General features: G+C 40.8%; 1 protein-coding gene across 1 annotated transcript in view; it reads left to right on the top strand.

Annotated features, from left to right (window-relative positions):
• Nucleotides 1–5824, top strand: part of LOC143988729 (uncharacterized) — a 64393-nt gene extending 58569 nt beyond the window's left edge. The window contains exons 3-6 of the mRNA XM_077488522.1: nt 1990–2080; nt 4354–4401; nt 5183–5319; nt 5424–5824. Coding sequence (XP_077344648.1) covers nt 1990–2080; nt 4354–4401; nt 5183–5319; nt 5424–5762 — 615 coding nt within the window. The 3' untranslated portion in view covers nt 5763–5824. The remainder of the gene's footprint in view (nt 1–1989; nt 2081–4353; nt 4402–5182; nt 5320–5423) is intronic.
• The last annotated feature ends 8529 nt before the right edge of the window (nt 5825–14353 follow it).

The raw sequence follows: 14353 nt of genomic DNA, 5'->3' as shown, positions 1-14353 counted from the left end.
TATTTTTTTTTTATTTTTATTTTTTTAGTACTCACCGATACTTACCGCAACTGTTTTGTTTTAACTTCAGCTGTCAGCAATGGTACAAAGCATTGAAAAGTTATTTACAATAGCAAAAAAAAAAGTTTTAATTATCGTTTATAAAATGGACGTGAACAAAAGAAAAAAAAAGCAGGAAAATTATTAAATGGAGGACAATAGGGAGTTAAGGCTGATTAGAGTAAATTAAGGGTTAATAAGGGATTAAACAGAGGAACATTTTTTCATCCTTTGATCTGAAGACAAATAAACAAAAACCAAGCCTGAAGGTATCGGTTTCAGGTATCGGTGCATTTGCACGAGTACCGATACTTGTGCAAATAATCGGTATCGCCACGGATACTAGTATCGGTGCAACCCTAATAATGTACACTGCTTGTGGGGCATGTGCAGTGCAAAGCACACTCCAGCATTATTTTGGCATGTGTAAGATGCAGGGAATGCATCCTAGTGTCAGGAATAATGTAACTCCTGCGGGCATGCCCAGACTTTACATCAGAAATGGCCGAGCGATGGTAGAATAGGAAAGCCAAGAATTTTGGGGGGCCCTAGCAAGCAGAATGACATGGGACAGCAAGGGAGAGTACTTTTCTGTCATTGCTGGAGGAGTCTGTCATAATGTGGTCATGTCAGGAATTCACAACTGTTCTGTATCCTTTACAAACACATGGCCACTGGCCTTTGCAACAAGGAGCACATGGAAGGGCGACACATATAAATCTAAACCAAACAAAATTCCTAGCTCAAGTTACCAACCAGCCTGCAACCAACCAAATTATCCTGACTAACAATATGCGTTAAAGACAGGGGTTTCATTTGCACACATTTGCAAATACATGAGTAAGTTGTAGAGTCACTTCATGGCACCCCAGTATTACCTGCAGTCCTAACTCTAAATATTGAGAGCCTCTATAGTAAAAGCACATGCATTATAATGGATAGGCTTAGGGCAGGTGGGCCTGGAGGGAGCCTACCCTTCTTTTAGGGCATAGGAGCACACTGGACACCCAGCATATATTGCAGTGCCAGCAAAGGTGTCCAGTGTGACCACCCCCACCAGATTTCCAACAGTACAAACAAATGGCCACTGCCCCCACTTATAACTGGCCTTTGCACATGTCTTGTGCATGCTTTCTGTGTTACCTTAAGGATAACTCCAAGTTATTATCTTGGAATACAGAACAATTAGTCTCTAATATTGTGGAAATGAGGGGAATAGGATGGATTCAGTAGTTCGACAAAAGACAGTTAAGCAGGGCTGTCTCCTTTTGGTTCACAGAATGCTGTGTGTTGTCAGCCAAAACAGGACATTAAGAGCAGAGTGCATTTCTGGCAGATTAGCAGATATTCTGTACTTGCAGGGCATTTTAAAGGGATAAAACATGAGGAAATGTGTACATATTGTAGAGATGAACAGTATACATTCCTATTGGACCAGTGTATACATACAGATATTAAATGTAACCAGATATAGAGTATGGTCCTCCTAGTACAAGGTTATACCCACCATAGTAATATAGTAGCTGTCTGCCTAGTGATAGATTACTATAGTACAGTGATGGCGAACCTTGGCACTCCAGATGTTTTGAAACTACATTTCCCATGAATTCTAATGATGCTCAACTACACTTCAGAGTGCAGGAGCATCATGGGAAATGTAGTTCCAAAACATCTGGGGTGCCAAGGTTCGCCATCACTGCTATAGTAGCTTATTGAATACAATAAAAGGTTTGGTATTTACAATTGCCCTTGTAAGTCGCACCTGAATGGCAAAATAGGAATCTAAAAATGTAGGTTTACAAACCCCTATTAAATCAGGGTGGTGGGGATAGAACAAATATAGCTAGCTCATACAGATAAAAGGATATGACAGATGTCGTTGTCACTGAATCTTGTCTTTCTACTAAATGCAGTTCACCCATTTTTAATATTTTTTCCATTCTTTTACAGAGTCAAGATTTTTTTCAAAAATTAAAGTTCTTTGCTGTTGAGAAGGAACCAGAAACAGGCATGTATGAGGATTATATACTGCCTGCTACAGGTTTGTGTAACTATATCTTTATTTACTATATATATTTGTACAGGATGAAATGGACCAATCTTAACCATTTACCGACTGGCTCATGTACATATACGTCGGCAGTTTAAAGATGGATATCTCGGTAATGGCAGCAGCTGCTGCCATAACCGAGGTATTCATCTTTTGAGCTGGCGGTCCTGTTTATGATAATAGTGGTCTCTGCGGCGGATTCACCGCAAGATCAGTGGTGGGAGAGGGGGTCCCCCCTTCTCACTGCTCTCCCGCACCCTCTGCCACTTACCAGAGCCGTCAGCAGCGGCGGAGGCGATTGGGTCCTATCGGTGGCTGGGTATGGAGATGAGTGAGTCTAAGATGGCCCCCACCCGTCTCCATACCATAGCAGGGTGGAACGACGTCAAAACGTGACTTCTGCCCATACCTCTTAAAGGCACCTTTTTTTCCAAATGACAAAACTTCTATCTTTTTTTTTTCTTTTATTGCATTTGAGTCCAAATTTGAGTTCTGAGGACTTTTTGACCCCAGATCTCATATTTAAAAGGACCTGTCATGCTTTTTTCTATTACAAGGGATGTTTACTATCCTTGTAATAGGAATAAAAGCGAGCCAAATTTCTTTTTTTTTTTTGTTTTTTTTTTCTTTTTTTTTTACAAAACAGTGTAGAAATAAAATCTAATAAAATAAATAAGAAAAAAACACCCATTTTTTTTTTAAAGCATCCCGGTGAGCTTATGCACAGAAGCGAATGCATATGTGAGTAGCGCCCGCATATGAAAACGGTGGTCAAACCACACATGTGAGGTATTGCCATAATCGTTAGAGCGAGAGCAATAATTCTAGCCCTTGACCTCCTCTGTAACTCAAAACATGCAACCTGTAGGGTTTTATTAAAACATTTTTTAAATGTCCGCTATGGAGATTTTTAAGGGTAAAAGTTTGTCCCCATTCCACGAACGGGTGCAATTTTGAAACAGGACATGTTGGGTATCAATTTACTTGCTGTAACATTATCTTTCACAATATTAAAAAAAATTGGGCTAACTTTACTGTTGTCTTATTTTTTTATTCAAAAAAGTGATTTAAAAAAAAAAAAAAGTGTGCTTGTAAGACACCGCTGCACAAATACGATGTGATAAAAGTATTGCAATGACCCCCATTTTATTCTCTAGGGTGTTAGAGGGAAAAAAAATGTATGTTTGGGGGTACTAAGTAATTTTCTAGCAAAAAAGTGTTTTTAACTTGTAAACACAGAGTCTGAAAAAGAGGCCCGGTCTTTAAGGGCTCATTAATAAAAAATAAAAAAAAGAGCCGATATCCCTATCTACTCCTTCTTCCCCCCCCCCCTTTTTTTTTTTAATACTGCACTTCACTTCTCACGCTGCATCCTGTCTATTCAAAAAAAAAATCAGTCTGCAGAGTATAGAGGGCAAAGACCGTTGGAGTTCTCTCTGCTCAGTGCTTTTCAAAATGAGTCCCTAATGCCTAGTACACACTAGTACAGTGATCTCCCCTGCTGTCCTATTGAGTTGTGGCGGGGGTGGGGGAATATTGCCCATTGGATGAGAGCGCTGACCGGGAGCCGATTAGCAGGGCTTTTTTACGGTTTTTCCTCTTCATCAAAAGTCAGCTTAATGGCCGGCTTCTGTTGGACTAGCTGCAGCACATACGGCTGAGTGTCGGCCAGTTTCTATCGAACTGACCGATTCCGCCCGACATTCGGCCCGTGTGTATGGGGTTTAAAGTGGTACTAAAGTTTATTATTTTTAAAGAAACAAAAAAAAATTATTATTTACCTACGCTGTGAAATGGTTTTGCCTGGAGCAGCCCAGATCCTCCTCTTCTCTGGGTCCCTCTTCGGTGCTCATGGCCCCTTCCTCCTGTTAAGTGCCCCCCACAGCAAGCAGCTTGCTACGGGGGGGGCACCTGAGCCAAGTCACAGCTCCCTGTGTCCATTCAGACACAGAGCTGCAGTTCGGCACCGCCCCTCTCTCCCCGATTGGCTAACTGACCTTGACGGCAGCGGGAGCCAATGGCGCCGCTGCTGTATCTCAACCAATCCTGGACGGCTGAGGCACTTGTACACATCGCTGGACAGAGATCGGGCTCAGATAAGTATTAGGGGGGCTACTACACACATTATCTGAATGGATAGAATTCTGACTTTAAGTGACAGTTGGTTAATGGTTAATTAACAGTTGGTCTGTGGTTAATGCACTTTACATGTTTTTGATGTTCTAATCCTTTTTGTTTTTGCTTTTTTTTTTTTTTCTTAACAGAAGAACCTTCTCCAGACCAGATAGCCGCTACAACAGAAATTGTTAATGGTAAGTGTAAATGTAACTTTTTATACATTTTATATTGCTATAGATTTATGTATAACGCTCCTTTTCCCTTTTAGACTTGTTTTCTCAAAATACATTTTGCCTTCTCTTGAATTCTCGTTAAAGCGTGCACGTTGCAAAAATGAATCTGTCAAAGTAGATGTAACTGTATAAAAACATTGTAAATCCTTAATTGTCTGGTGAGAAACTGGTATTTCTGGGAATGTTGATCTCCTGGGTCCTCTGAAGTTCTCAATGGTTTCTTCCACCCAGCTGCAAGTCACCACTGTATCCTATAATGTGGTGGAAGTCAGAAACAGGAAACGGGTTTCCTTGTAAAGCTATGATTTCACACATCACTGTTATTATTATTATTATACAGGTTTTATAAAGCGCCAACAGTTTGCTCAGCGCTTTACAACATGAGGGCAGACATTACAGTTACATTACAATTTGGTACAAGAGGAATCAGAATGCCCTGCTCGTTAGAGCTTACAATCTAAAACATGTGGCTGTTCAGTAATTTCTTATTTATAAGGCTTCCCCTATTTCTCACCAAGATAGTTAGTTATTAATCTCTGTACGGTTCACGAAGGTTCAAAATAATTTTAATGCACAAAACATGTCTTATTTAAAAGAAAAAGGTAGAAAAAGATGAAAAATGTCTTAAATGCAATGCCCTGTATTTCTGTCAATCCTATATATTTCTGAAAATGGCTGTTATGAATAATAATTTTTAGAAACCATTTCATTTAAACTTCCTTTTTGTTTTTATTTTTTTCAGTTATGGTTAAAAGGTTAACGGAAGAAACAGAGATATTCATCACCAGCTATTCAGAATCCCAGGCAACTTGGTATTATCTAGCGACTTTCTTGGTACTTCTCATCCTCATCTTATCTACAGTCGGCTTCTGCTGCTTTGTAAGTATTGGCATTTATAGTTTGTCATTTACTTTTATTTCTTTACCAGCTGTCTGTTTTGTTTATACAGGAATTGACTTATGTTTTGGTTTTTGTGTTAACAGCAACGGGAACGACAGCAACGACAACAATGGCTGCAGCAACAGATTGATGAACTGGAATCTCAGCCTATCGAGGAGGATTTAAAGGAGACTGAGCCTAATGAAAAAGGTTCAGAGGCTGAGACTAAAGACTCTTCAGTTCTTGGGTTCATCAGAAAAGTAATCTCATTCGCCCGTGGTAGTCTTAAAATGACCCAACAGGTTGGGCAGGAGGGCCCAGCAGTACAAAAATTTCTGTCAGTTGTGAAATATATAAGATTTTTTGTAAATAGTTCAAATATATACTGTGTCACTTTTAAGTTATTTTTATTGTTAAAATGTTCACTCCTTCAATTACCTTAAAGGTATTCATTTTATATATTTGATCATTTCTTCTTACTTGATTAAAAATGTTATTTACAATTGTCCAGTTGATATTGTTTTTATTGATGCAGAAACATATGCTACCTTTTGTATCCATACATTTGGTTAAAAAAGGGGATAAAAAAGAAAGGCTAAAAAAAGTGTCGGCTGGTGATGTAAATTTTTTAGGGGGGCTCAAACAAACTGAGAAATACTGAAACACCCCCCCTGCCCATCCATTGCAGCCTCACTGTGCCCATCCATTGCAGCCTCACTGTGCCCATCCATTGCAGCCTCACTGTGCCCATCCATTGCAGCCTCACTGTGCCCATCCATTGCTGCCTCACTGTGCCCATCCATTGCTGCCTCACTGTGCCCATCCATTGCTGCCTCACTGTGCCCATCCATTGCTGCCTCACTGTGCCCATCAATTGCTGCCTCACTGTGCCCATCAATTGCTGCCTCACTGTGGCCATCAAATGCAGCCACTGTGGCCATAAAACGCAGCCACTGTGGCCATCAATTGCTGTCAGTGTGCCATATCAAATGATACCAGTGTGTCCTCCCACCGGCACGATGGCTGTACTTACCTATCTGGGTGGGACAGCTCCTCAATGACTTCTCCCCTCCTCTCTTCCCATACTCTGCTATGATTGGACACCTGATAGGCATCCAATCACAGCACCTGTCGCTTCAGCGAATAAGGTCACGGGTAACAGATCAGAGCACCTGATTGGCGGAGAGAGGCAATTTAGTGTTAGAGAAGCAAATTAATATTCACTTTGCTAACACAGCTGAGTGACCTGCGAGTGCCCAGCATGGCTCTCGCAGGTCATGTTTTTTGACGCCTATTAGAGCCTATGGCTCTACTCAGGTCCTTCAAAATCACCTGCCTCTGCTGAAATTCAGGCGCCATGCACCCGAAAAGGTGGTGGCAGTGGCGGCCATAGATAGATTCAACCATTGCATCAATCTATCTATTGGTGCTAGAGGGGATGGCAGGAGAGAGGGGGCAGCGCCCGTGCGCCCTTATGGACGCACCACCACTAGTGCCTAAAAATCAATAATATGTGTGGGCTACTAGTGGACAGCAATCATATAAGGACATGAAAAGCTTGAAAAAATTATTATGACATCAAGAGTTTTACCACTGTACTTCCATGACAGAAAGAGACCATTGATTAAAAAAACAGGTAAACGCACTCATCCAGTCCATATTACCACATGAAATGTATACATATATTTAATTACAGAACAATTAATGTCAGTTCTGTTTCAGTAGGTTCAGAGAGATATGTTGTAAAAAAAAAATGTTGATTGTATCACTTTATTGATACAGGTAAAATCTGTCGTCACTGTTGTATCAATGCAGCAAAACAATAAACACATTATAAATTCCTATGTATGAGAGATTTTTTAGACTGGAATAAATATTAATACTGTAGAATAATTATATTTTTACCTGTTCAGCTTCAGAAATAGCTATAGATATTAGAATACCTGGAACATTGCATACTATCACATTATGTGGCACTTAGCAGCAAAAAAAAAAGCCAGCTTTGTCCACGCTGGAGGCCAAATCCATGCTAGCCAGTCTTCCTTTCCTGGGGCCACGGACTCCCGCTCTGTAACTGGGCAGAGTCACGTAACGTCACTCCTGTAAATTTGCGTGGGACCCGCTAATCACAGCACTCACTCGTGAAGAAATGGTACAGAGGGACGTTTTACTCACAGTGCATGCACCAACGACATCATCGGCACATTACAAGGTAAAATTCTCATAAACAGCACTAGTTTAGGAGAGATTTTCTGTACCTATAGGTAAACCTTATTACTGGCTCACCTATAGATACAACTTCTCCATGGAGGTTTACAACCTCTGTAACTGTCTCACTTTTAGACATGGCAATTACATTGTGGCTTCTCTGCATGTTACACTACACACTGTTTACTTACATACATGTACGTGAGCCATTACAGCATCACACAGTATGTGTGATGTTAAATGTCTATATGGCTGACTTGGAGTGATGGAAGTTGCATTGTGGCTCTTAATTATGACACAATGCAAACTCATTCCCTCACATAACTGTAACATGTATGCGAGTCATTATAGCACCATATATACTTGTTGGTGTGATGATAAATGGCTATATGGCTGCCTTGCAGTGATGTACAGTGCCTTGCGAGAGTATTCGGCCCTCTTGAACTTTTCAACCTTTTGGCACATTTCAGGCTTCAAACATAAAGATATAACATTTTTATTTTTTGTGAAGAATCACCAACAAGTGGGACACAATTGTGAAGTGGAACGAAATCTATTGGATTTTTGAAACTTTTTTAACTAATAAAAAAAATGAAAAGTGCTAAATTATTCGGCCCCCTTGCGTTAATACTTTGTAGAGCCACCTTTTGCTGCGATTACAGCTGCAAGTCGCTTGGGGTATGTCTCTATCAGTTTTGCACATCAAGAGACTGAAATTCTTGCCCAGTCTTCCTTCCAAAACAGCTGGAGCTCAGTGAGGTTGGATGGAGAGTGTTTGTGAACAGCAGTTTTCAGCTCTTTCCACAGATTCTCGATTGGATTCAGGTCTGGACTTTGACTTGGCCATTCTAACACCTGGATACGTTTGTGAACCATTCCTTTGTAGATTTTGCTGTATGTTTGGGATCATTGTCTTGTTGGAAGATAAATCTCCGTCCCAGTTTCAGGTCTTTTGCAGACCTACCAACAGGTTTTCATCCAGAATGGTCCTGTATTTGGCTGCATCCATCTTCCCCTCAATTTTAACCATCTTCCTGGTCCCTGCTGAAGAAAAGCAGGCCCAAACCATGATGCTGCCACCACCATGTTTGACAGTGGGGATGGTGTGTTGAGGATGATGAGCTGTGTTGCTTTTACGCCAAACATATCGTTTTGCATTGTGGGCAAAAAGTTTGATTTTGGTTTCATCTGACCAGAGCACCTTCTTCCACATGTTTGGTGTGTCTCCCAGGTGGCTTGTGGCAAACTTTAGACAAGACTTTTTATGGATATCTTTGAGAAATGGCTTTCTTCTTGCCACTCTTCCATAAAGGCCAGATTTGTGCAGTGTACGACTGATTGTTGTCCTATGGACAGACTCTCCCACCTCAGCTGTAGTTCTCTGCAGTTCATCCAGAGTGATCATGGGCCTCTTGGCTGCATCTCTGATCAGTCTTCTCCTTGTCTGAGCTGAAAGTTTAGAGGGACGGCCAGGTCTTGGTAGATTTGCAGTGGTCTGATACTCCCATTTCAAAATGATCGCTTGCACAGTGCTCCTTGGGATGTTTTTATAGCTTGGGAAATCTTTTGTATCCAAATCCGGCTTTAAACTTCTCTACAACAGTATTACGGACCTGCCTGGTGTGTTCCTTGGTCTTCATGATGCTCTTTGCGCTTTCAACAGAACCCTGAGACTATCACAGAGCAGGTGCATTTATACAGAGACTTGATTACACACAGGTGGATTCTATTTATCACCATCAGTCATTTAGGACAACATTGGATCATTCAGAGATCCTCGCTGAACTTCTGGAGTGAGTTTGCTGCACTGAAAGTAAAGGGGCCGAATAATTTTGCACGCACCACTTTTCAGTTTTTTATTTGCTAAAAAAGTTTAAAATATCCAATAGATTTCGTTCCACTTCACAATTGTGTCCCACTTGTTGGTGATTCTTCACAAAAAATTAAAATTTTATATCTTTATGTTTGAAGCCTGAAATGTGGCAAAAGGTTGAAAAGTTCAAGGGGGCCGAATACTTTCGCAAGGCACTGTAAAGTGGCATTATGGCTTATCTGTATGCCACAATCCAAGCCCTTCACTTTCATAAAATGTATGCAAGCCATTATAGCAGGGGTAATGAATTAAAATTCAAGGAGGTCCGGTCGCCAAAATGTTCTTTGGGCGGTGGTCCGAATCTCAAGTCTGTGCTATGACTCAGAAAGATTGTAGTCACTGTATATCTATCAAAAACATCACAGTGCCCCTTTACATCAGGTGCCCCCATCACAGTGCCCCTTTACATCAGGTGCTCCCATCACAGTGCCCCTTTACATCAGGTGTCCCCATCACAGTGCCCCTTTACATCAGGTGCCCCATCACAGTGCCCCTTTACATCAGGTGCCCCATCACAGTGCCCCCATCACAGTGCGTCTTTAATTCGGGTGCCCCATCACAGTGCCCCTTTACATCAGGCATTCCTGTCAGAGTGTCCCCTTACATCAGATGTCCCCATCAGCGTCCCCCTTAACATAAACTGTGCACATCAGGGTGCCCCTTAACATAAACTGTGCACATCAGGGTGCCCCTTAACATAAAATAAGGGTCATGCTGATGGGCACATTTTATATTAAGGGGCACTCTGATGGACACAACAGAACGCGCCCCTTAACTTAAAATTTGCCCATCAGAGTGCCCCTTTTAATATAAAATGTACCCATCAGTGTTGCTCTTAAAATAAAATATGCCCATTAGCGTGCCCCTTAACATGAAATAAGGGTCACACTGATGGCCGCCTATTATGTTAGGAGGCTCTCTGATGGACAAATTTTATTTTAAGGGGCACACTGATAGGTATATTTATTAATATGCACAATGCTGGGCTTTTTTGGTAAGGAGCACATGAGTATATTTTTTATGTGCACACTGATGGGCATGTTTTGTTAAGGTGCCCCTTAACAAAATATGCCCATCGGTGTGCACAATAAAAATATACCTATCAGCGTGCCCCTTAACAGAAAATAAGGGTCACGCTGATGGGCACCTTTTATGTTAAGGGGTACTCCGATGGACAAATTTTATTTTGCGGGGCACGCTCATGGGTATATTTTTAATGTGCACATCGATGGGCATATTTTGTAGGGCACATTTTGTTGTGCCCATCAGCGTGCCCCTTAACAAAATATGCCCCGCAAAATAAAATTTGTCCATCGGAGTACCCCTTAACATAAAAGGTGCCCATCAGCGTGACCCTTATTTTATGTTAAGGGGCACGCTGATAGGTATATTTTTATTGTGCACACCGATGGGCATATTTTGTTAAGGGGCACCTTAACAAAACATGCCCATCAGTGTGCACATAAAAAATATACCCATGTGCTCCTTACAAAAAAACAGCATTGTGCATATTAATATATCAATATCAGTGTGCCCCTTAAAATATGCCCAACAGTGTGCACAATAAAAACGAATGAATTATCCATAATGTGCCCACATACCTTTACTGCAGGAGCGAGGGCACAACTGAAACTGCCTGGCAAGGAGAGCCAGGACCCGGGAATAGGGAACCACAGGCAGCAGGGGGGGCGGGGCACGCATGTGACGTCACATCCTTACTACCTGTGAGCGTGTCTCTCTTCAGCTTTGAGAGACGCGGCCAGGAGCAGGGAGCGGACGCATGCGCGCAGCGTCACTGGTTGCTGGGGAAACCCGCGGTCCCAGCAAACCAGTGATTGCTTCAATTTAGTAGTATGCTGGCGGCACGGCGGTCCGGACTCGGACCGCGGCCCGCCATTTAATGACGGCTGCATTATAGCATCACACATACATGCACATGTTATGTTAAATGGCTGTATGCGCTGACTTGGAGTGATGGTAGTTGAACAATGATTTATGCAAAGAGTGGAGCAGAGTGGAACCAGATTCGATAGCAATAGTCGGTTTGCTATCAAATTCCGCTTCCCCTGGACAGAAAGGGCCTGGGGTAAGAAAGAAGAGTGAGGATGCTTTATACAAAGAGTAGAGCAGTCAGAGAGGCCATATACAAGTGTTTTTAACCCTAGAAATGCAGTGGAAGCTTTATTGGGAGGGGGAGCCAAATCCGACAGTAATAGTCAGTTTGCTAAAAATTAGTTACAAAATAGGGGATTGTTTTATGGCATTTTTATTATTTTTTTTTAAATGGTGGCAATCAGTGTTTATTTTATCATTACTGCGACATTATGGCACACATCGCACATTTTTGACACATTTTTGTGACCATTGTCATTTATACAGCAATCCGTGCTATACAAATGCACCGATTCCTGTGTAAATGACACTGGCAGTGAAGGAGTTAACCACTAGGTGACAGTGTAGGGGTTAAGAAAAAAATTATATATATATATATATATATATATATATATATATATATATATATATATACACATACATATAATATATATATATATATATATATATATATATATATATATATATATATATATATATATATATATATATACATATAATATATATATATATACATATATATATATATATATATACATATATATATATATATATATATATATATTATTCATATTATTACATTATGTGTGTATGCGCGGGGACTAATACATATATATATTTTATATATAAAAAATAAATATGTATAAATATATTAATAAACACATAATGTAATATATATATATATATTATTACATTATAACATGAAGTGGTTAATGTGCACAGTCAGCTTCCATATCAACTCCGTGATAATCATCATCAGACGGAGGACAAAAAAACGGCTTTTCATGGCAGTTGGGTTCATGGCAGTTGGGTTCATGGCAGTTGGGTTCATGGCAGTTGGGTTCATGGCAGTTGGGTTCATGGCAGTTGGGTTCATGGCAGTTGGGTTCATGGCAGTTGGGTTCATGGCAGTTGGGTTCATGGCAGTTGGGTTCATGGCAGTTAGGTTCATGGCAGTTAGGAGTAAACAGTGACATGCAGAGAACAGAGAGAGATTCAACCAATCAGAGTGTTCCCTGTGACATCACGCAGGCCGTCAGTTAAATACAGAGCTGTGGAGGTGCTTCGCTCAGTACAATTGTGTGCAAGCATCAGAGAGGTTGTGTTTTAGGGAGCTCCATATTCACAATGAGTTTCTTCGCAAAGTTTGCGCTATTTCTTTTATTTCTAGCTACGTGTTTACATTCTTCACATCAGCGGCCAGGTACAGCCCGTTTTTCAAGTCTTACATTATATAATATAGAGTGTAGAATTCATTTGCCAGTCCGACACCCGGAAGTACACGGAGAGAGGGTGGAGTCTGGTCATGTGATAGATGTTGGATAGGTCAGCTGATCCTTTTTTTTTTTTTTTTTTCTGCTTCTGTTTATCATATGATTGGTTGACTGATCTCTCGGATCTCACGCAAGATTCCGCCCCCTTAGCCATGTGTTTCCAGGGTGGACGGGACGAGGAAGGAGACATATGTAGTGTCAAAACAGGGATGGTCAATGCAATGTAATAATGCCGCTTCATCTCCACTAGCAACCTTATGTACCGGAATCCTGCCTTTAACCACTTCAGCCCCGGAAGATTTACCCCCTGAATGACCAGGCCATTGTTTGTGATACGTCACTGCGTCGCTTTAACTGACAATTGTGCGACGTTGTACCCAAATAAAATTGACGTCCTTTTCTTCCCACAAATAGAGCTTTCTTTTGGTGGTATTTGATCACATCTGCGGTTTTTATTTTTTGCGCTATAAACAAAAAAAGCGTAAATTTTCAAAAAATACAATATTTTGTACTTTTTGCTATAATAAATATCCCCTAAAAAATTAAAATCGCAGATCGCCACCACTATTAGTAAAAAATTAATAAATAATAAATATAATAAAAATGTTATAAATCTATCCCCTATTTTGTAAATGCTATTACTTTTGTGCAAACCATTCTATGCTTATTGTGATTTTTACCAAAAATATGTAGAATACACATGGGGCTAAACTGAGAATTTTTTTTTTTTTTTTTTTTTTAAAGCTATTTTTTTTTCTCAGTTCAGCCTGATATGTATTCTACATATTTTTGGTAAAAATCGCAATAAGCGTAGATTGGTTTTGCAAGTTATAGTGTTTACAAAATAGGGGATAGATTTATAGCATTTTTATTATTATTATATTTTTTTTTACTAGTAATGGTGGCGATCTGCGATTTAAAAAATATATATATATATATTTTTTTTTTATCGTGACTGCGACATTATGCAGACATTTCAGACACACTTTTGACACATTTTTGGGACCATTGGCATTTATACAGCGATTGGTTGTATAAAAATGCACTGATTACTGTAAAAATATCACTGGCACGGAAGGGGTTAACACTAGGGGGCGATCAAGGGGTTAAATTTGTTCCCTCTCTGTGTTCTAACTGAAGGAGCGATGGGACTGTCTAGCGGAGATTACAGATCGCTGTTCATACTTTGTATGAACACACGATCAGTCCCTCCTCCCCTCAGAGAACCGGGATCTGTGTCCTGATTCTCGGTGTGTCACGAGTGATCACGGGTACCCGGCAGTCATCGCGCCCGCTGGGCATTCACACCGGCTCGGAGGTGAGCGCGTGCCCCTAGTGGCCACAGGGGAAAAGCGGTGTAACACAACGTCGTTTTGCCCAGCCGTGCAATTCTGCCACAGTAAAACTGCGACGGCTGGTCAGCAAGTGGTTAAACACGGCAGCTCCGGAGGGTTTATTCCCCCCCCCACCCTTCCTGACAAATCCTTTTTTTTTTCGGGACTGCATTACATTAACTGACAATTGCGCGGTTGCATGACACTGTACATAAATAAAATTTGATGTCCTT

The sequence above is a fragment of the Lithobates pipiens genome, unplaced genomic scaffold (genome assembly GCF_037356315.1).
Source record: "Lithobates pipiens isolate NorthernLeopardFrog02 unplaced genomic scaffold, aLitPip1_a1.2 Scaffold_18, whole genome shotgun sequence".
Taxonomy (NCBI): domain Eukaryota; kingdom Metazoa; phylum Chordata; class Amphibia; order Anura; family Ranidae; genus Lithobates; species Lithobates pipiens.
The sequence above is the reverse complement of the archived record's forward strand: the minus strand, read 5'-3'. Positions and strand labels throughout refer to the sequence as shown.